Raw genomic sequence first — 21,883 nt, forward strand, 5'->3', positions numbered from 1 at the left:
AAAGAATAAGGACACAGGACTGGGAGCCTCGTATTTTCAAACCTCAGAAGATCTGGCCTTACCAAAACCAAATCTCCTAGGGAAGTGAAAACGTGCTGTAGGTACTTCCCGGGCATTCCTGAGACTTACTGCCAACACTGAGCTACTGTACGTAGGGGGCTCCAGTTAAGGGTTTGGCTGAGCATTTGAGATGCATCTCTTCTTTTGGCCATGGGCTCCTGAGAGCTCTATTGGCTGAAGCAAGGGGATCCATCTTCTTATCTAAAGAGCCCAAACCCTTTTAAACTCAAAAGACAGAATTACAATCCTAATTTCCACCCTGGCCTTCAGCAATGTAATGGTCAAACATTGTGTCAAGTCCCAACAGCATGCTAGACTCCCTTCCTTGTGGTGAATGTGCAATAGGAGAGTGGGGAAACCCTTGGGGACAGACAGCAAGACAGAGGAAAATGCTTCAAATAATTCCTACTAATACATGATACAAGCTGCACCTCTACACAAGATTCCCTCTGATGCATTAACCAGAACAGATATATTTAGTGTTCAGCCAAAGAAGGACTGGGAGGCCCACAAGCACCTCATTAGTGATAGACTGTAATGAGGAAGAAGCTGTTTTGTCTCAGGTTATTGGGAACTTTTAATGCTGATCCAGTTCTCCGCCTGCTTACACAAACATAACCCCATTTGTTCTCCTAGAGGCAATCAGAATCAGACTGGTAGAGGCGTAAACACAATTTTCTTAAGAAAACAAACTGGAGCACAACTTACACATCAGCTTTAAGTTGGTAAAGGTGGTGGTGATAATTCAGCTCAGTTAATTTACTCACCAAAAATAAGACATTTAATGTAAGTGCATTTTTTTAAACTAACCCTACAGTCAGTGAAGAGAGGGAGAGAGATTTTGAGAGGTCCATTTATGCCAAGCATTTCCAAGATTACCTTAGGTTAGATACCTATTAGAAGGATACGGTTCAGTGAGGCAAATCCCACTCAACATTTGCAGTGTCACATAGCTTGCACTGACAATGTGCCGAGGGTGACCCTCACCTGTTGGAGGATCACCACTAGGATCTGAACGGAGTGGTCAAAGCCAGGTGCTGGTATCGCAGTTCATCAACAGTCCCAGACATGGTGAGATGGTGAACCAGATCTAGGGTCCATGCAGGAAGACAAGGTCAGAGACAAAGCTAGAGACAAACTACCTGCAACATAGGTCCAAAGCTCCATCCAAGAGATGATACCAGAGACACAGATGGAGACAGGTACACCTAAAACACAGATACAGGCCTGAGCTTACATGGAGCCTCTGGTCAGAGGGTAGATGGATACCCCTGGGGAGACTGATCAAGGTCTTGTTAGTGCACTCAGGGCCCTGGCAGACAATGCATTTCCTGAAGAAGTAAAAGCTGCTCCCAGGAGGAAGGAAGAAGACGGAGCAGTCCAGAAAACTAAATGGGGCACATGACATCTCCAACACTAAGCCAGGATCAACTTTTGTGTTAATAAAAATATCCAGTGGGGATGTATTTAGTTATACTAATGTCTTTCCCCACTAAAAGTACAGTCACTGCGAGCATTTTATATGCAGAATGACTAACTGGAATAAGCTGTGCAATTTTCAGCTTAAACCAGCTTCTTTACGCTCAACATCCACCCAACATCTAATGACACAGTTTATATTTTCATTGAGGATTCAGCATCTGGGCAAAAAAGAGAAAGCTTTACGAGTCTTCACTCTAAGTCAATTAGAATTTAAATGTAGGTTGAATGCCAGGGAAAAGAATGGGACCTGCAGCAATTCAGATCTCAGATGTTCATGTACTCTAGAGACAGAATAATCATTTGCACACTTATTCTGTCTTCCAGAGCTGGGGGCATTTGGAAAGGCAGGTTTGTTCTCTGCTGCATATCTAATAGTGTTTTGGCCAACTAGTCTTTAAAGTTTCTGGAAAATGACTCTTCTACCTTTGCCCTTGGAAGGCTATTTCACAGCTGAATACATCCCATTCCTGATCTGCCCTTGTTAGTCCTAGCTATGACCTCCATAGAGAAGCACACAACTCTCTAAATATTTGGTGAGTCTGATACTTGTTTGCAGGGTGTTTTTGCACTTAGATCCAATCCAGCACACCCCAGAACTAGCCTGAAATACATCAGGAGCAACTTTTGTGAAGTCAGTGAAGTTGCATCAATATAAACCAGCTCTCAAACACTACATCTTCCACTGCATTACCATCTAACCAGGATTCACAGGTCTCGCTCTTTTAAATTTTAGCATATTTGTCTTTGCAGTTCGCCACAATTCTACTTATATTGATCGATGTCACTGGAGAACAGACAGAAGGAAGCCACTGAGCAAAGAAGGGCAAGGATGCAATCACTTGCATGACAAAGTTCCTGGAGAGGCCTGACAAGCCACACGGTTATTGCTCACTCCATTTTGATACCTCTGTACACTAGCATGGACACACGCATGCAGACACATATGTATGTCATCCACTACCAAAAGTATCACTTCTAGTCTAAACTACTTACTTTTTTCCGCTTCTCCACTCCCTCTGCTGCTCATTAAAACTCATCTCTCCCACCTACAATGGTGAAGAGTCAGCAGGCTGCCCAGGTAGCATTCGCTAATGGGAACTGACAGCCTGCCACCATTTTCTGAAGGCTTACATTTTTGATATCTGCCTGTCTTCCAGCCTGACTAATTCTATGGAAGACTTTTATCACAGGGAGATTGACCTCAGGCAGGAGACATTTTGTGTCACTGCGAACAAGTGAAATGAAGACACGAAGGGGGTGGCAAGAACTCACTAGCAGCAAAAGCGAAGGAGAAGAAAACTGATGTATGACAAGAACAAATGCTTTACCATGTCAGGCAACTCAGTGATTGGTCCTCTAATGAAAAAATTCACTGAAGAACCTGAACTGTGGCATACTTTGAGACCCTGTAAGAGGCAACCTTAATTGATGATAAACTAAAATACCACTCAAGTTACAAGAAGCATTTTCCCACTGATATACAACACTCTGTATCCAAATAAAGAGTTCCTCCTCCCCTCTGCCAGCTAGTGCCTCATGAGCTTCGTAGGCTACCCCACAAAGACTTACGGGAACACAGTCTGGAAAATCTCTGTACTTGGGTTTTGGCATAGTAATTTTTATTACATTTTATGGCAGAGATATGGAAGTAAAAGAAAGTAAAAATGTTCACTGCATGGATACCTGTTTATACTTACAGAAAGTAAGCAATGCTGTTACTGTATTTCCCTGCCGACGTGCTGTGTCCCACAGGAGCTTCAGCCTGGAGGACTCGCTATCCTCTTTATTTCCCAAGCTAAACGTCCCTGGCTGAACTACATTCCTCAAGATCCACTTCAGCCTCCTCTCCAACTGAACGGCAGATCCATCCCAAGAATCACAATTTCTTCCCATTCAAGGCTTCTGAGGCTGCCATGAAAAGAAAAGCTATTCATCCAAAAAAACTACATTCCTTCGCTCCCTGCATGGTGTCGAGTGTGTCCCAGTTATGCCTTTCAGAAGATTCAGGTCACTCTACTGTTAGCTCTGTAGTACTGGGTTGGAAAGCTCCTGACAAGGCATGACCGTATGTCTCCTAAGAGGTCGAGACAGTTCTTTCCATCAGTGGTCTGAGCTTCCCCTTCCAGAGCAGGCCAATAGCTGAGTGTACCAGACCAAGGCGGAGTAGAAACTACAAAAAAATGGGAGGATTAGCATCCACGACAATTTCCTGTTTCACGTGTTCCCTTTATGTCAGGCACCATGGGTGCATTTTGCCTCATTTTGCCTCTAGATCCTAAAGAAGTTGTCACGCACCTAAGGCTTACATGTAGCCAACCAAGTACCCCTTGTGGGGAGCTCCAGATCAAAAATTTCAATGAGAACAGATATAAGGGTTTTATCTCCCCTGACTTCTCCGCAGACAAACACTATCACCACTTCACTCCCACATGAATGTGCCTGCGTTGTACTTAACCCTTCTGTTCTGAGGTCCTTCTCTACATCAATTATTCTGCTTTGGCCTGTGCTGGATTTACCTTATTCCCAAGGAGACATGATGCCTCTTAGATGGGCTTCTGGCAGATACATACAAGACATTTACCATTAAAGATCCTTTCCCTCAGGTTGGGTGACGCAGTCAGGAGTCTCAGTTTGCACTCATTAGTGGCTACTGTGCAGCAGAAATGGTCTGAGTTTGCAACCTTTCATCAAGATTAGGTGTTCACTATTTCATTAGAGGGCTAGCAGACACGTAGCAACATATATCATGCATCAAAAGGTGAGACTTGCTTCCTAAGAGGGCTATCAGTCAGAATGGGCTGTAACAATCTTTGAAGAGGCCAAGTGCCCGGGAGCAGCCATGAATAAGGAAGAATAAAGTGTTTGGGTAGAGCTGCAAAGCTGCAGTTCAAATTCATACAATGCTACGGGAGGCCCATCTCTGGGATAGTGGTTTAAGCTCATCTTGAGACAGGGGAATTAGAGCTAGAGTAGAAGAGAAATTGTATTTTTTTGTATTTTACCCAACACTGTTCACTCATCCCTGCAATCATCCAACATGCCCTAATTGCTTCAGTATGTCCCTGCAAAACAGAAACCAAGAGTGACTTGGTAAGAGCCATACGAAGGCACAGATCTAAGACGTACACAGAAGCAGTCGTCCAATAATGATGACCAGCTGTCACAGGCAGCAAAAACCTCCTGGCAGTTGGCACCGGTGAATTTTCAAATACCCGCTGGTCACTGCTACCCCATTAATCGTGGGCACTTTGCCCAGTCTACATTCCTCAACAGCTTTTTTCTTTCTCTTCCTCCTCTCTCTTCCTCACAGACTTCTAACACAGTTAATAAAAAATTTATCAGGGCAATGAAATAAACAGCAATTTGATTTGATCTGGGAGCCAAAGAGAGGAGAGTTTCTGCTGTTCAGGTGTAGACTCAGGAGTTTCTGCAACTGCTGGCAGAAACGTGACCACAAAACCAATAGGATTAGAAAAAAGGAGATGTAGAGTTTTTGGGGGGTTTTGTGGGGTCTTTGTTTGTTTGGGGTTTTTTTTAAGGGAGCACAAAGGGCTGGCAGGGAGCCCAGTCAGCAGTGTGCTCTTGAACCCCATGAAGAAGGTGGTAACACTGTGAAATCCATAGGGAGTAACGGACTTTGCAGCACCAGAGGTGGAAACAAGCATGGCAGCATCCAGCACTGATACACAACAGTCACTGCAGCTCCTGAGAACTGCAGAAGCAAGTGACTAAATATCTGAGTTTTTTTGAAATCTCTTATGGTTCTCCCCTCAGAAACAAGAAAGAAGAGAGGAAGAAGCACTTGGGTCTAACACTAGTGATGTCTCAAAGGAGTTCAAGGACTACAGAGACAGGGGCAGCATGAAATCCAGAAAAATGGAGTACCCTGGAGTAGTTTGGGCTAGAATAGTATTGCTCATATGGTGAAAAATTTAGCCTGTGCCTCATGGGTTTGCTGGGCTGGTGGCTCTGGGACCAGGAAGTACAGAAATCTTTTCAGAGGAGTTCCTTACCCTCTGGCTCAGTGGCAAACGGCAGGCAAGAGTATCCAGACAAGGAGACAACAACCTTCCACTGGGAGAGGTTGCACAAATTTATGTCAGGCTTAAAGCAAGAGATTTGGAGGGGAATGCAGCTGCCCACTGCGAGGACAGGTAAATATATCAGGAATTATAACTGAAAGTGTTATCCAGTGTAGAATAGATTACAGACTAAAAGAAAAGGTACTGTTATACTATTTAAAGTCACGCAGTCCAAGGTATGGCAAGAGAAGAGTCAAGGCCAGTCAATGCTGCCAAGGAGACAGTATCAGATTGTGAGTTAATGCCGGGGTCTCTAGAACTAGTCTCTTTCGTGGTTTCTCCTTCCCTCATAGGCATACAAGGTGGATTCATGTCATCAAATTTTAGGCATTGAAAAGTTTACTGCGTAAATCTAAGTTAGTCATTCACATTCCTCCTCTAGTCCAGACAGAGAAACAGGGACTTCCAGAGGATGATCCATCACACTACCTCGAGGCAGACAGCAGAAAGAGTAAGATGCCAACTTCTCCCAACAGACTACAGATGAAGAGCAGATGACTAGTTTAGATTTGTGCTACTAACACTTAGACGTCTAAGATTAAGTGTGATGAATCTAACCTGTAGTATACCACATCTGTTTGCATGACTAAGTGTCCATACAGACAAGAGATGCCACACCTTAAGAGAGTTACACTTAAAAGAGTAAGTGACAGAGATGTATATCTCTGGACTTGGATTTTAGTCCTGCCTCTGACGGGACACCTGTGCAATTTATCTAGCAGAACCATGTACACACCCTGGATTTGTTAAAATGACCTCGGATGGCTACGCCTATACCGTCAACGTGGTTTGTTCTCTTTTGCTCCAGAGAGCAAACTGCAGTCTCTCAGTTTTGCTCCAGTCCTTTGGACCGCCGCGCACACAAACATGAGATCACTCCCAGGCTTTTTCCTGGAATGAACTAGTGCATCTCCTCTCAGAGGAGGAGCAGGCACAGCCGACAAGGACAGCCCACTCCAGACATGCAGACAATGCCAAGTTTGGCTTCCTCAACCTGCAAAAGTCCTCCAACACCAACTCCACAGGCCCTGGGCTTTCAAACTCCTCCTTGCGCTCTTGTGCCATGTAATACACACTCTTGGCATGAGGTTATAAAGACACCAGTCTGCCAGACTGTGTCCCAGCCTTCTCATTATTTCAGACACTTTTAAGCAGAAAACATAGCAAATCAATCAACCAAAAAAGAAGCATGCTCAGGCCACAGGGGCACCACAGGGAGCATGGTGGAGACCAGGACCCCCACCAGTGCCCAATGCAGTGTGGACATGAACTATCTGTTCCAAAAGGTAGTACCATCAAGTAGCATGAACATGAGCCAGTCTATGCCATCTGGCCTGGAGTCCAGGGCTTTCTCTGATACTATCCACAGGGGAAGCGGAGGCATAACCAAGATGTCAACCTCAATTGCAAAGACGGTCCACAGGCTTTGCACAGCTGTAAATATTCTTCTAGAACACAACCATGCCATGAATTACGAGAAACATATTCATAATAGTTAAAAACACGTCGGGAGAAGCAGTCAATGCCAAACTGTTAACACTCCCCTCAAACAGGTTAGTGAGAGGTGGTCCCCCTATGAACTTTTCTTCTTAACCTCTTTCGTGTAGGTCACCAAGTGGATTAATCTTTCTGGTAAAATCACAAATTGGGACCTCTATACATTCATAATCCCTAAAATCATTGTCAAGGTCATAAGGCTTTTACCTTGCAAAATCTGTTCTGTGATTATATGGGGAGAATGGGGAGATTTATCCTACTTTTTTTGCGAAGGTTTGTTTGGGTTTTTTTGCATTCAAAACATGAACATAACCAAAAGTCACATTCCCATCAGTCTAACAAGGGGACAATCATTTTGAAGAGACTCTCCAGACTACAGCTGCTGCTGCGGCACCTGCGTGAGGGCCATGTGGAATTTGGGTTTAGGATCTTGTTTCTTGGCTTCTCTTCCTTCAAAAGGCTCTTTATTCCATGTATTTCACTTCGCCTGTCTGCATATAACACATTAACGGATATATTTGCTGCCTACCAAAACTGAGAGCTGAACAGTTAACAAAACGTGAGTAGATGTCCCACTCACCCACTAACTCAGAGTACAGTTTAGAGTACTTTAGTCCTAACATCCAACTTCTTCCAGTGACATAGTTATGGTCTCCTTGCAGACAATATTGTCAATGCATCCAGCAGCCAGCTCGTGACTGCCCTTCCTGGCAGAGTGCTACTAACCTCTCTAATGCCCAAGTCAACCATGGCCAGATGCCCCAGGCCCACCACATCACCCATACCCTGTGCATAGCTGAGTAGTACCCACATGCCACGATGCTGTGAAAACAAACTCACTGGTCTCGTAGCCTGAGTGGCTCATAAGCTGAGGGCACCCAAAGGTGAGATGCCATTAGGTTAAAATCACTGCACCATGAGAGTCCCTTCCCCACACGTTCAGGAGTGTCTCCTCGGCTTATTAAAGGCAAAAGGCTTTTCTTATACTGCTGACAGAGAAGACTCAGAAAGGAATAAAGAAGATAATAGGCTGCCAGAGGCCCAATTTACGCACCCCAAAATTAATGAGTCATTCCAATTAAATTATTTGCCCTAAATTAAAACTTATCACCAAAATCCAATTCTCATTTCATTAAAGAGGACCTCCCTAGTTATCAATTTTTTTTTTCTCCACAGATTTTTTTTTTAAAGGTAACCTTCATGGAATAGGAAGAAAAAAATTTAGTTGTAGTCTGCTTTTCTGTTTGAGGAGCCCTGAAAGCTTGCTTTTTCAAAAGCTGTTCCTCATGCCAGTGTGTCCGCATAACAAACTAAGGTGTTCCTAGAAGATCCTATGGAAGACTGGAGAAGTACAAGGTCATGCCATCAAACAGATGATGTAAGGGAAACTTGATGTATAAAGAAGGAGAGAATTTTAAAAGTAGTGCTGTCCAACCCTCAGCAGCCTCAGCCTTTTGATATCAGAACTAAGGAAGCTCAGTCTCCATTTGGGGAGCTCCAAAGGGTCCTTTAGCAAAAGCCAGGCAGACCAATGATGGCACTCCTGATGTATCTGTGAGAAACAAACTAATCTTTTGGTCGTATTCTCAGCCTTTCACACACCACTACAAATTCTCAAGCAGGGCTTGGTTCCTCCTGCCCCAGGTCTGCCCGCTGACAGCCTGAGCTGTGACAGAACAAGCGCTGACGATGAGAGCGGCCACGTGCTCCCGCTCCCTCAGACTGCCCACGCCAATCTTATTTTCCTTCCCAGGAACAACCTTTCTCCTGTTTTCTGCTGGGGATTAACACTTTTTAACCTAATATTTGTTTTTTAAAAGACATTTTCAAAAGCTGTGATTGGGTTTTGAGAAAGAGCTCCCTGCCTGAACACTCTGTAAATGGAAGCCATATGTCTAAGTATCTGTTTCTTTTTTGTCTGTTTTGTTGTGTGCACATTTGGCAAGTTATTTTTTACCCTTAACTATCACATCTCAAGCTTTATTAAACCAAGCTGCTATTCTGTTATTTTGGAGGGTTTTTTTTCCCCAAGCAACCGACTACTGACATTTTAGCGGCTATACAGGAAATGTGATATTAAGTCATTATTTTCTTAGAATGTTTCTTCACTTTCTGGTGAGTAAGGAGCTGCTATTGGGGTAGCAATTCCAATGTTTCTAAAGATAAAAAGAAGAGCTGGAGCTGTGAAAAAGCCATCAAAATCCAAACCCTGAAAACCTATTACTTAGTACAATTTATCATTTGTTGTTTTTGTGGAAAGCCGCTGGAGGCTTATCCTACAAGGCATAGCATGCATACACATCGACAAGACAGGCCGTGCAAGACAGACCCCTCATCAGGAGTGATGAGGGCCAGCAACTGGATGGAGACAAATGGTAGGAGCACACGGTTACCACGGGTCGGATGGGGTCAATATGCACTATGCAGACACAAGGATGCAGCAGGAAAGCACGGCCCAGAGACCACGCTTACCCGCCTTTCCCCACTCTTCAAAGCCTCAAGTCACTTTTAAGAGGACAGTCTCATTTTAGAAAGACTATTGCCTTGTTCCCTTTCCCAAAACGACAATCTCTTTCTTTCTGTAATTAATTCATATTAAATAGTAAAATTGAAAGCTTTTAAAGTAGGAAATAAATTTGTTTCTTTCTACAAGCCTTGATGTTGTTTTTGAACTGCTGGCTCAATTTAGATTTATTTTACAATGTGTTTCAAGCCAAAGCCAATTTCGGATGAAATATTGGCTCCAATGAAGCAAAATTCCCTTTAATTTCAGTGGAATCGAGATTTTGATCCAGGTTCTCATCCACTAACACACAGCTACAATGAGTGTAGACAGTAACCCAGCAGCCAAAACCACGGAGTTGGTGGACTCCAAAAATCTGGAATTTCATCCCATATGGAGTTTTGAGCATGGCAGATTTGGAGTATCAACTCCACTGGCACCAGTGCAGTAAGAAAAACGGGCAAAAGGAACACACTGTTCCACAAACGCTGGAATTAGCAAGGCCTGGTTTACCACAGCTGTGTGTCTTAGGTCCTGATGCCTCATTCCTCGGACAACCTTCAAAGCTTTTGACCAGTTTTAGTCAAAGTGGCATCCGCCACCTTGTCCAAACCAAGCTGCAACCATACAGCCTTTTAAGTGTCCCATCAGTAAGGGATGCAGCAGGAGACTCTGTTCCACTAGTGAGAATTTGAGGGGCAGGAGCTCTTGGTGGGGCAAGATCACGGCAGATATGAGGGGTGCTGGAGTCAGCCAAGCAGAGGACTGCCATGCAGAAGGACAAGCTGTGCTGGTGCAACACCACTCGCTCCCCCAACGCCCACCCCTCTTCAGGCCGCTCAGTACTTGGCATGATCTCCCTCTCAATCTGGGCCACAGAAAAACACAATGGGCCAGAACATAACATAATGGTCTAACATGAAAGAAAGAAAAGGTAGAGAGCAAGAGACCAAGAACGCAATAGTGTGCCTAGCCCCTATGGCTTCTACCACTTGGAGATAATAACTATAATTGATCACTCCTGACACCATATGGATCATGGCCACAGAGCGGGGGATAGTCGGACCCCCAGATCTAGCAAGCTCTGGGGTTGCGTAATTGTCGTCCAAGCTAGGCCAGGGTGGAAAAGTACCTGACAAAAGTCAATTGTCTCGGACCCTATAAGTACCAATTCTAGTAAAGACCCTTTGAGCTCTTCTGGATTGCAATGGGCTGTAGCCAGTAACTCCCCTGAGTTGAAATACGTCTCAGGCTGGCACCTCGAGGCCAGGGCAGGAGAAGACCCTTCTCAAGCCTCAACTATCACTCCTTGAGAAACACTGATGCATTGAGAGTATTTACCCTAAATCTGAGAAGGGAAAATTTTTAACTATAGGTTAGTCTCTCTCACTCTCATCCACCACTCCACCTATATGTTGTCAGATACACATTAGCTTTATGGTTGTGGATGCTCTTCTGTCCATCCGTTAATGTGTAGGACCTAAGAGCAGCACCTTTTGGCTCGTTAGCATTACCTGCTATTCAGAAATTCCCTACTGGAGACTTGTATGCGTGCGTGTGTTTTGCTTAGATATATACATGTATATGTATTAACCTGTGATTTGTACCTCTACTCATATGTACATATATATTGATTCAGGATACCTTCTAGTAAGTTAGTGTGAATCTTGCCATCTTTGCATCTGTAACTAAGTCACTGTTCAATTATTTTGTTTACTCACTTTGTAAACCCCTAAACAGGTTAATGGTTAAGTAAATGCTGCTAAAATTCAACCCCTCGATCTGCCTTACATCATTAATAAATTTTGAATAGCTGCTAAATCATAACCGTGTCAAGTATTTTCATCCGCGACACAGGCAAGTGGCATAAGCATACAAACAGCCACACACACTTTGTTTCCTTAGGAAGCCAAGTTACTCCCAGTATCTCTAGGGTTTGGATATAATAAAAACTCAACTGAGTGAACCACAAATCTGGCTAACTTCAACCTGGCATTATTTCTTTCAAATGAAAGGAGGAAAATAAAAAGGACAGTAGAGCTATGGAAAAGGTTGATCTGAGACAGAGAAATGTGGAGCATGATTAACCTTAGCTTTCACCTGTAGTGCATGTAAAAAGACAAGCTGATCCTAAAGTTTCCAGTGGAGACTAGCTATATATCTTTTCTCATTATTTTGGGTTATAAATCAAAAGTTCCACAACAGATCTTTTTGAGATTTTTTTTAAAACACAGTTTTGCTCATTTTCAGGCTACTAAGCAGTTACAGGCCTTCAACTTACAATGAATAAGATATTTATTTCTGGTTATATTAGCACTTTTTCTCTGCAAAAAGATCTCAAGAGGATGAGGCAAAAAAAACGTTCACTCACTATTGGCAAGACACTGGTCATCATGGAGGCCAAGCAATGGGAATCTATGATTTAGGATGTCCAAGGAGCTTTATCCTGTTGTAGGCAAATTGGGTTAAATTTCAAGGCTCCCAACAGGTCAAGGCAACACTGTTGTCCTACCGAGACCATTGCTTTTTCAGCAGTGGGAGCAGGAACACACTTGGATTTATGGTTAATGGTTACTTGCACTCTCTCAAGAGTTAGCAGACTTGGTGGTGGGATTAGGTTCTTGCTGTGTTTGGAGTTGAGAGCAAAATATTGCCTCTACTCCACTGTCTTACAGTCGCGTCTAGAACTTGGGACAGTAGCCTGAGACAAGCAGAGAGAGAAATAACAAGGCAAAATCTTTCACAGCACTGGTCCAAATCTAGAATCAGCTGATCAGACAAAATCGCAAAAAATCAGCTGATATTGCTCTAAAGAGACCACTCAAGCTAAGCTGATTTATAACACTAAGGACTTGGATTATCATATCAAGATCCTTCCTCCCAGCCATAGGAAAGCATTTCATATATTTTATGCAATACTTCTTTCTCCAAAATGAGTAAGCATTTTTGAAGTATTCTGTTTTTGTCTCCTGCCTGCACCTGCAAAGCAAGCACCAAAATATTTCCAAAAAACCCTCTTGATTTATGCACTAAGAAGTGCTGAGATCCAACCTATATAACAGAGCCAAACCCTATGCTGCATAGTAACACCCCAGCCATGCCTGGAGATAGGAAAACAGAAGTTAAGAGGCATTGGGACACTGTGGGGAGGCCATAAAAATATTAGATAGGGAGCAGCAGGAAGTTCCTTGGTAACCTATGAAACACCAGGTGCAGTTTCCTGCAATTTACGAGTTTGGGCAAACCAAACCAGCACAGAAAACCTAGAAAGATTGCCACCGATACTACTGCATGCCTGAAATTCTGTAATTATTTTGCCACTAGGCAATTACGGTCCATGGTAACAGCAGAAGGAGGGGCAGCAAGATCTACTGCACTTCAGTTCCCCGAGATGATTCCCTGCTCTCTCAGCTTATTTTCCCCATCAAACTGATCCGCTGTCATTTCCTTCTAAGCACAGTGGTCCTGTCTCTCCCAGACCCCACAGTAGTCTGCATTTATCTCCTCCCTCCAATCTTTTCTTCTTCTCCCCCACTGTCCCAGTAAAATGATCTTTTTTCTTCCTCCCAGAAAATTCATACTCCCATGTTATCTCATTATTCTTTGCAACAGCATGCCAAATTCACTGTCATTTTCCCACTGGGGCTATGTCCTGAAAAAGACAAAGTGGTCTGTGCTCGTTCTTACCTACTGCAGGCTCCCTGGAATTGAAAACGCTACAGTGTTAGCACTCAGAAAGATCCCTCTGAATTTGGGCTCTGCGCCCACAAAGAGGGGAAGCAAACATCTCTTGGAGACCAGCATCTGATTCCAACATCCTTATTGTCTGTCTAGCAAAGGAAAAATAGCTTCAGTTCTCTTCAAACTGCTCTGCTTCCAGCGCTAGCTGAAGGGGTGGGAAGGCCAGACCTGCCAGGGGAAGACGGGGTCCCACCACAGCTCTGCTGAGCTCAAAACCAGCCCAGCTCTGGTCTCCCAGCGACCCGCTGCAAGCACTGACAGCCACAAATCCTGTATTCTGGCAGGGAATAAACTCCAGCGGAGAATGGCAGAAAGGGGTCTGGAAAGACTAAAAGGATACATGGCACCATACGGACCACTCACCTTGGACTCCTGTCTACAGCCAGGGGAGGGAAGCTGACATTTCCACTGGTAAATTTGTCTGACGAATTTTCGATGGTTACTTTAGGATGAACTGGACTTTGAGAAGAGCCTGCTTCTCCTCACTAATGACAAAAGGAGCTCAAAGTGACCCACTCCAGGGTAACATCTACGTTTGGTCAGATGAACCCCACCATGCCTCACTGGCTCTGGTCTGAGGCTGGTGACCAGCAGGAGCTACCTCCACCTGATACCTGTCTTCAGGCTCCTATAAAACACACTTGTGTGCCTTGCTCCAGTTCTGCTCAGAAACCCTTCTCACAGCCCCGAAGTCTAAAGCAAAATCTTTCCCTATCGCTGCCCTCAGCGACGAGGGCAAGGGCTGAGCAGGTGGTGGACAACAGCCTCCCTCCCCAGCCCTACACCCAGCTCCTGCCGAGGGTTCGCTGGCAGAGCAGTGCCGACACAGGGCAAGCCTGGCTGGCCTCAGCTGCCTTTCTCTCTGCGGTGCTTTACCAGTCTCCTGCACAAAGTCCTTTAATTTCAGGGGAGTGGACCGAGAGGGGACACAGCTAATCTACCACATAGAGTTAATAATAAATTTTCCATTGTTAAATCCCAGCAACAACAAATACATCTTTATACCACTTTGAAACAACGAATGGCCAGTCTGAATCTTTGCAAGCAAGGAGCTCTACAAAGGCAATGCATAATGGAGAAAGGCTACACCCTGTGGCTCTTTTCACACACTAATGCCTACCAGTTCGAAAGAAAACTGCAGGATTTGGCCTTTAGCTGCTATACATTCGACTCTGAGTTTGTGATTAGGGTTGGGCAGTAAACATGAACTCCTCTTTGTGGAAATTTGCTGCTGATGTTTACAAATTTCTTTTTGTTTTGCTAAAATGACAGAGCCCTTTTGATTTTTTTTTTTTGTAAAATAAACATTAAAACAAGGGAAAGACCATGTCCTTCAAACGGCCAATAACTGGGAATCGCCAGAAATGTTAGTGAGCCTGCGGGAGTCCCAGGCTCTGAGCAAAAATGCAAACGTGAGTTCTCCACACCTCAGCTGAATGCTGTAGCTTTTAAACAGGCTGTGGCAATGCTATACCTTTTCTTTTTCCCAATTTTGACCAGAAAAAGCACCTCAGACCTGTAAAACCTTCCTGATTAAATTTTAATCAAAGCCAAAACCAGTGAAATGTTTTAGTTTCACTAAAAAGGTCCCAACCATCTCCATTCGCAATGATGCCTTGCTGTAAAGGCTCTGGACAGCAAATGCAGCAATCATCTACTTGCTCCTACTGTAAAGAGTTATTCCTTTAGCCTGACTTGGACAGGTCTAAGTCTTTATTGCTGAAACTTTTAAACCCCATGCCTGCTAAGATCACTGTGCCTTTGTGCCTGTGACCCTGATGAGACAAATAAGGACTACTGGGATTTCTCCACTGATATTTAATGCCTGAGAAGGGCTTGAGGATACAGCCCTAAAAGAACAAGAACCCAAGGTAACACTTGGAAAAGGGCAACCACTGTGTGCGTCCCCATTACAACCCACTCTCCCAGAACAAGTCACTCAACATACTGGAAGAAACAATTAAACATCCCCTTTATAAACAGTTAGAGGATAATAATACAGTAAAGGAAAAAATAAGCAATGTACTTTTGGCAAGCACGTATCACGTCACCCCAGTCTCTTTCCCTTTTTTTTGAAGGATATCTGGCATAGCAGATAATGCAGGAGAAGTATGTGTGATGATGTGATATATCTTGACTTCAGAAGGCACGACAGTCTCTTGAACAAGCTAGGAGAATATGATGGATGTTAAATCACCATCAGGATGCTTCAAAGAGCTGCAATCAACTGATCGCTATTCAACAGGGATGGAGGTTTTAGTGGGTTGCTACCACAGTCCGCTTTTGTACCCTGATCTCTTCAATACTTTAATTAACACCTTCATGATGGAACAGAAAGAAGGCACCTGACTTTTGTCAATGACACCAAGTTGGGGGCAGTTGCAAGTGCTTTGGAGACCAGGATCATAAGTAAACTGAAGAAGTGGTCTCCATGGAGAAACCAACCAGATGGCATCCAACAACAGTGAGCACAAAGCACTATGCTCTGGAAGGGGGGGGAAACAATTAATGCTCAAATACAGAAATGGGGGATGAGCTGCAGACTGTGTTGCAGACCAGTAACGGAGGGTTAGAGAGCAGCAGAGAGACTAAATAAGCAAAAGCAATGAGGCGCTCTTACAAAAAAAAGGGTAAATCTCATCTCATTCTGGGATTAGGTAAGTGAAGCATGATATGCAAAACACGGCTGGTACTTTTATCTGCACGACTGAGTCCTAAACTGGAACCCCTGCTTTGGTTTTGGACAGTACGCTTAAGGAAACATGTAGACAAATCAGACAGTAGTGAAATACACATGACAATAAGGGCTGGACAATATGACCTGCGAGATGCAATGAGCCTGTTAAACTAGACTAGAGAGGTCTGAGACATGGGGATTAATGGGCTTCTATCAGATAAAAGGCAGTTTTGAGGAAGAGGAGCAGAAATTACCGCCATGTGTCTTGGAAGGACCAGAAATAATTGGCAGCCAAATCAATTTGGATCATATGTTAATAAAAGCTTTCCAAGTGCAAGTGGAGTGAAATAATGGCCATGCACTGACTATGCGGGCACAGGCTGTCTTCAAAAAGGACATGTTAGGGGCAGCCACTGTATAGTCCATCTTGTCTTACTGCATGGGGAAGGACCAGACCACTTCTTGTGGGTCCTTCCAGCTCTTTGCTCCTCTGATCAGACCCCAACAGAAATATCTGGGGTACTGAATGGAAAGATTCGCTAGTAGTCATTACACCCCAAATGAGGCAAGCATGAAACGTTTTGAGTGCTCAGAGCAGTCTCTTCATGCTTTCACCCAAGCATAGAGAGCACAGTACCAGCATCTGGTAGCAATGGAGCTGGGCAGAGACAGCTGCCTCCAGTTCAACCCATCCTGCATGCAGTGCTGGCCACCTGGGTCAGAAAGGCAGAAGAGATGGCCACAGTTATACTAATGAATCTTTTGGCAGCGAATCCCTACTTCTACCAGCAGAGTTGGCTTTGAATTTGAAAAGGAGGAAAGACTTATGAAGGGGACTTTTTCTACTTTTAGTAGATCTAGTTAGTAGTTAGATCTTTTAGTAGATCTATCAAGTTGTGGTTTTTTTTAAGTGTTGTTTCATTACCCCTCTTTTAGACCTCTGGAATATGCCCCAGCTGAGAGTGATCCCATCAGTGGACATACACAATTAAGCCAGAGAGGAAAGCAGACAGAGTCGGCTGCCTATGCAGAGACTGGTGCTGGCTGACAAGACAGAATTGGCACTTCGCTTGGAAATGCTAAAGGACATGGGCACACAAATTAGAGAGGCGGTGTCCCTCTTTCTGTGATATACTCTTGCAGCTCTGGCCAGCAAACTGAGCTGAGCTCACTCCAGGGAAAGTTGATTTTCTCAAGGGAGGAAAGGACCTGCTCCTGGAATGCAACTCCATTAGCCTGCAGCAATCTAAATGCAGTGAATCCTTAGGATGCACCAAAGCCCCAAAGCCCATCTATTTCAACTTGCATTGTGGACATGGAAGTGGTCTTCTCTATTTATAAGGGCTTCAGCACCACACCAGTATCTGTCTGAATGTTAGTCTCTGATACAGCTATCCCATTTGCTTCACGGGTGACAGGAGTTGGGTTTTCACAGTGGCTATATAGATGAGGGAGTTGAACCAGGGGATATAAAGGACCTGTCTTTGGTATACAGCGCAGTGGGGAGCAGAAATACCCATGGACAGATGTAACTGAGCAGAACGAGAAGACTGGGCATGGCCTAAGGCAGTCTATTGCTTCCAAGGCATAAGCAGGATCTTTCACTGACAAATCCAGGCGTCACCAGTATGTGCAAAGCTAGCAAGGAGACTCTGACCCTGGCTTGTTTCAGTTTCCCTGGGCTTGTTTGAAGGAAATCACTGACCATCATTCAAGAAATCGTCCTGCTCGATTACTACTCAGATCAGTTGACTGGCATGTTATTTAATTTTTCAGGAGCTGTATTTTCTTTTATTTATTTATTTTTATGTTTGGGATGCCCAGAGCTTCACATAGCCGATGTTTTTAAATTTATGAACACAAAACCAACAAAAGCAAATAAACTACATAAAATAAATAAAATGAAAAAGCTTAGCATGACTCAATATCCAAACTCCTTTCATTTGTACTAGTGGCAGACTATTTTTCAGCCAGACAACTCGCAGATCTAAGAATAATAATAATCAATATGAGAAAATGGTACTTGGAGAGGAAACGGATATTTTCTAACATATACTATTTTCTAACAAATTAGGTTTATTAGTTAAGATTATTTAAAATGAATTATTTATTAGTTTTAAACTAATAAAAACATGGTTTAAAATGATGAGTCTAACTTTTCCAATTTTGTATTTATATTTTGCTTGGGTTTTTTTTTACCAGATGAAATTTAATTTTAGAAAAATCAAAGCTATGAGTTTCACCTAATTACATGATTACAGGACCTGGGGCTTTAAAAGTAAGCACAATACCGGAATGGGTCTTTTGCTAAATCTATGTCAGGCGTTAAACAAAGATCATCCACAGATACCTTGTTTACAGGCATCCAGAGTTTAGGTGTGCCAAATCCTGAATTTTCTCATCCTCAGAAAGGTGGCAGCAGTTCAGAGCTGGACACCCACACATTTAGGTGAAAGCTAAGCTAGAGAACTCAATTTCACTGCTTAGGCCCATATCTAATAGGCACAAATAAAATTAATAATACATGTGTGTGGCTCTAAAATTCATTTGCACCTGTATTTTTCTTGACAGGTAAGTGGAAATCGTAAGCTGGGAGATTTTACCAGCAATAAACCACCTACAGCCAGTTAGCTATGCACTGCTACAGCGAGCAGCGAGGCAGGGTACACCTCCAGGGCTGGCGAGCGCGTTTCACGCCGGGCACACGCCAGCAAACACTCAGACGGGTCGGGAGAGCTGCTCTGCACGCTGGCGCCTGCTGCTCGTCATGCTGCTGGGGTAGGATTCTGAGCAAGAAGACAAACCAGGAGCCTTCTGTCTCACCACACTCGCATGTAAAGCACCACCTCTGACCATAAGTCTGGACTTCACCTTGCGAAGAAACACTCGGGATGCTAGTTAGCCCCCAGCTTGCCAATTCCAGCAAGACGAAGAGTCCCTTCATGCACGCATTTATATCCAGAGCGATTCAAACACTTGATAGGGGAAATCAAATCTGCAGCCTTTCGGGTTACTAGACAAATCAGGACAAATAACAAACTCCCGCCTGAATGATAATGTAGAAGCTGAACATACCTGTAATATGTATCAAACACTCATAATATACCTATCTGTCTAAGCTGCTCTATAAATATTTTAGATAAATAGGCAGATAGAATGGCATGAAGATTAAAAGCAAAACAAAACAAAACTGAGTAAACGTACTTGTTTTGTATTCTGGTCTGGACAGGATGGAACAAGTAAATTCCATAATGCCCTTACCAGTAATTGGTGAACTCCTTCCTTACTGTGTTTGCTCTCTGTTGTTCACATTACCATGAAGGCAAGCAGACAGATAGGACAACGCTGGTTCAGACTGCCAAGCTTCCAGTTCCCTATAATGCACACAGGAGGAGAGGAGCTAAAAAAGGAGAGGGCGACATAAGGTACATGGCAGCTACCTCAGGTACCAGGTTTCACACAAGCCCAGCAACAGCGCAGCCTGCAAACGAACGACACAGAAAAACACCCAGGAAAATTAATTCCCCAGCCTTGCTAAGAGTTGACAATGGAAGGCCAAAACACACAGCACAGAAGCTTGTTGACACAAGAACAAAGAAAGGAAACATGAGGAAGGAGGAGGCGAAGAAACCAGAGGGCTATCTGGGAAGAGATGAGGCAAGCATGATGTTCTGACAAGTGTCATTGCAAACAAATGCTTTCCCCTCGGTGCCAGAACAACCAGAGCCAGGAACCAGGTCTGCATTATACTAGAATATGTCTTGGCATCATCAGTGTCCGCTGCTCTGTCACTGCTTTTGAAAGGACAGACTGACAGCTGAGTAAAGTCATGCCACGCTGCAGTGGAAGGGGACAGTCCTGCTGGGTCCTACTGCAAACATAAGGGATACACAGGATACTGACTCTGGGGTTTCTCTAAGACACAGATCCCTCCACCCCCTGTGTCTTTTGCTCTTTGCTCTCTTCTGAGGCATGTTGCTTACCTTGCACGATCAAGTAAACCTGGGAAGTCTTGGGGTGATGCTGTGTCTGCACTGAACACGTATAGGACCCCTCATCGTAGACATCCACTTTCTGGATCCGCAGGCTGTATTCCAGGGGGTTTCTCTTCTCCAGCTCTACTCGAGGGTCCAGGGACCACTTGTCTTCTCCAGCAAAAATGATGCCAGAACGGTTTAACCAGGCCACCTTGGAGCTTCTGTCTTCTACATAACACCTGCAGAAGATGAGAAAGGCGAGGGAGAGATTAACAAACCTCTCCATCATCTCCATTTTGTCCCCTCCCTTTACTACTTTGCTCAGAAACTCCATAGCGCATTCCTGCCTTGCCGGTAAACCACAGCATCTCCTCACCATCACTGCCCCCTGATCATGTATTTCACAATGATTTTTAGAACCGTTTGTTCATGAAACCATGGGATTTGGGGTGGTTATGCCTCCTGTTCTCTCTTTCTTTTGTCTGTGGCCTACACTTGCACCAAAAATGACTTTGGAAGGCCACAAGAGATCCTGGTCACTAAATCCCTTCTAACCCCACCAATGGGAAAGGTCAGAAGGAGTTCTTCATAGGCTTCTCCCTCACCTTCAAAAGTTAAGTATCCAAAAGAGTTACATTCCCAGCCCCCTGCCAGCTTGGAGGGCAAAGGTTCAGGGCTTCAGCTTTGTCAGCTCAGGGCACAGCTGCTCCATCCCTCAGCTTCAGCAGCACAGGCAGCTGTAGTGTATCTCCCCTTTCCATCCCTCTGACAAAAAATGGCTTTGTGGAAAGAGGGATTCACTCCTCAAACACCACCCTCCTAACACATATACCCCCTTGCCGATGCACATCTGCCCGCTTGTGCAGACAGGCGCAGATTTCAGACTGAAAAGGAGAGGCTGTGGGGGGTGTCACTGCCATCCCTGTGACACATGCAGCATGTCCTGTGAATATCCCAGGTGAGACAGGAGAGGAGGAATGACAGCTAGGGGTGGCAGGCAGAAGAGCAGCAGCAGGACCAGCATAGCCCTGATGGCCAAGTGTTGCAAGGCAGAGGGCAGACTAACCCTGTTGCAACTGCACGACAAGCATTGTGCTCCTTGACAGAGAGTAGAGAAGGTGCTGTGAAGACAAATACCCATTTTTGGCCAAGGCACCTGCCCTGTACCTCTACCCATCTCTAGAAGGTGGCTTGCACAGAAGAGATGAGGAGATGCCAACAAGGAGGCATGTCCTGCTCATTCTCAGCTGCGGCTCATTTGAGAGGTCCAGGGCTGAAGAAGACATGGGGACATAACTCCTCTTTCACCCTGGCAGTTGTACCCACCAGGGCCAGGCTCAGACAGGTTGAGAGGGTTTGCCCTGCAGCAGCTCACTCCATGCTCTGCGGATACATAGGGAAGCTCAGTCTCCAGAGCTGCTCTTCACCTCTCAGAGCTCTGCCCACAGCCTCCTGGCATCCAAACAACCCAGCACCCCTCCCCACCACTATTCACGCGTGTGTTGTATTTGAAAGGGAAAAGAGAGAAGATAAAGATTATTGCTTCAAGATAAGACAAATATTTGGCAGTAGGCTTTCATACAGCCTCTCAGCATAGGTCAGATATTTTCCATGTTCCTCTGTTTGAATGCTTTTCATTCATGCTGCACTGCAGCTGCCGTCCCTTGCGATGTGACCCTACCATTATGGTTGGCACCTCTCGCCCCCTCCCTTTTTGCTTCCCCTGGATGCTCTCCAAGTTGCTCTGGGGTTCCTTGTGGGCAGGAGGAAAGCCAGGCTGCGTGGGCATCGATGGGAGGGACACCATGCTGCTGGCCAAGCTGGAAGCAGCTCTGTCTAATCCAGCAAACATTTGCTTTAGAGA

General features: G+C 44.6%; 1 protein-coding gene across 2 annotated transcripts in view; it reads right to left on the bottom strand.

The window, feature by feature from the left end:
• Positions 1 to 21,883, bottom strand: part of LSAMP (limbic system associated membrane protein) — a 317,583-nt gene that overhangs the window by 151,291 nt on the left and 144,409 nt on the right. For both annotated transcript variants that reach the window (XM_054183002.1, XM_054182995.1), the window contains exon 2: positions 20,026 to 20,258. In XM_054183002.1, the coding sequence (XP_054038977.1) occupies positions 20,026 to 20,258 (233 nt within the window). The remainder of the gene's footprint in view (positions 1 to 20,025; positions 20,259 to 21,883) is intronic.

The sequence above is a fragment of the Rissa tridactyla genome, chromosome 1 (genome assembly GCF_028500815.1).
Source record: "Rissa tridactyla isolate bRisTri1 chromosome 1, bRisTri1.patW.cur.20221130, whole genome shotgun sequence".
NCBI lineage: Eukaryota > Metazoa > Chordata > Aves > Charadriiformes > Laridae > Rissa > Rissa tridactyla.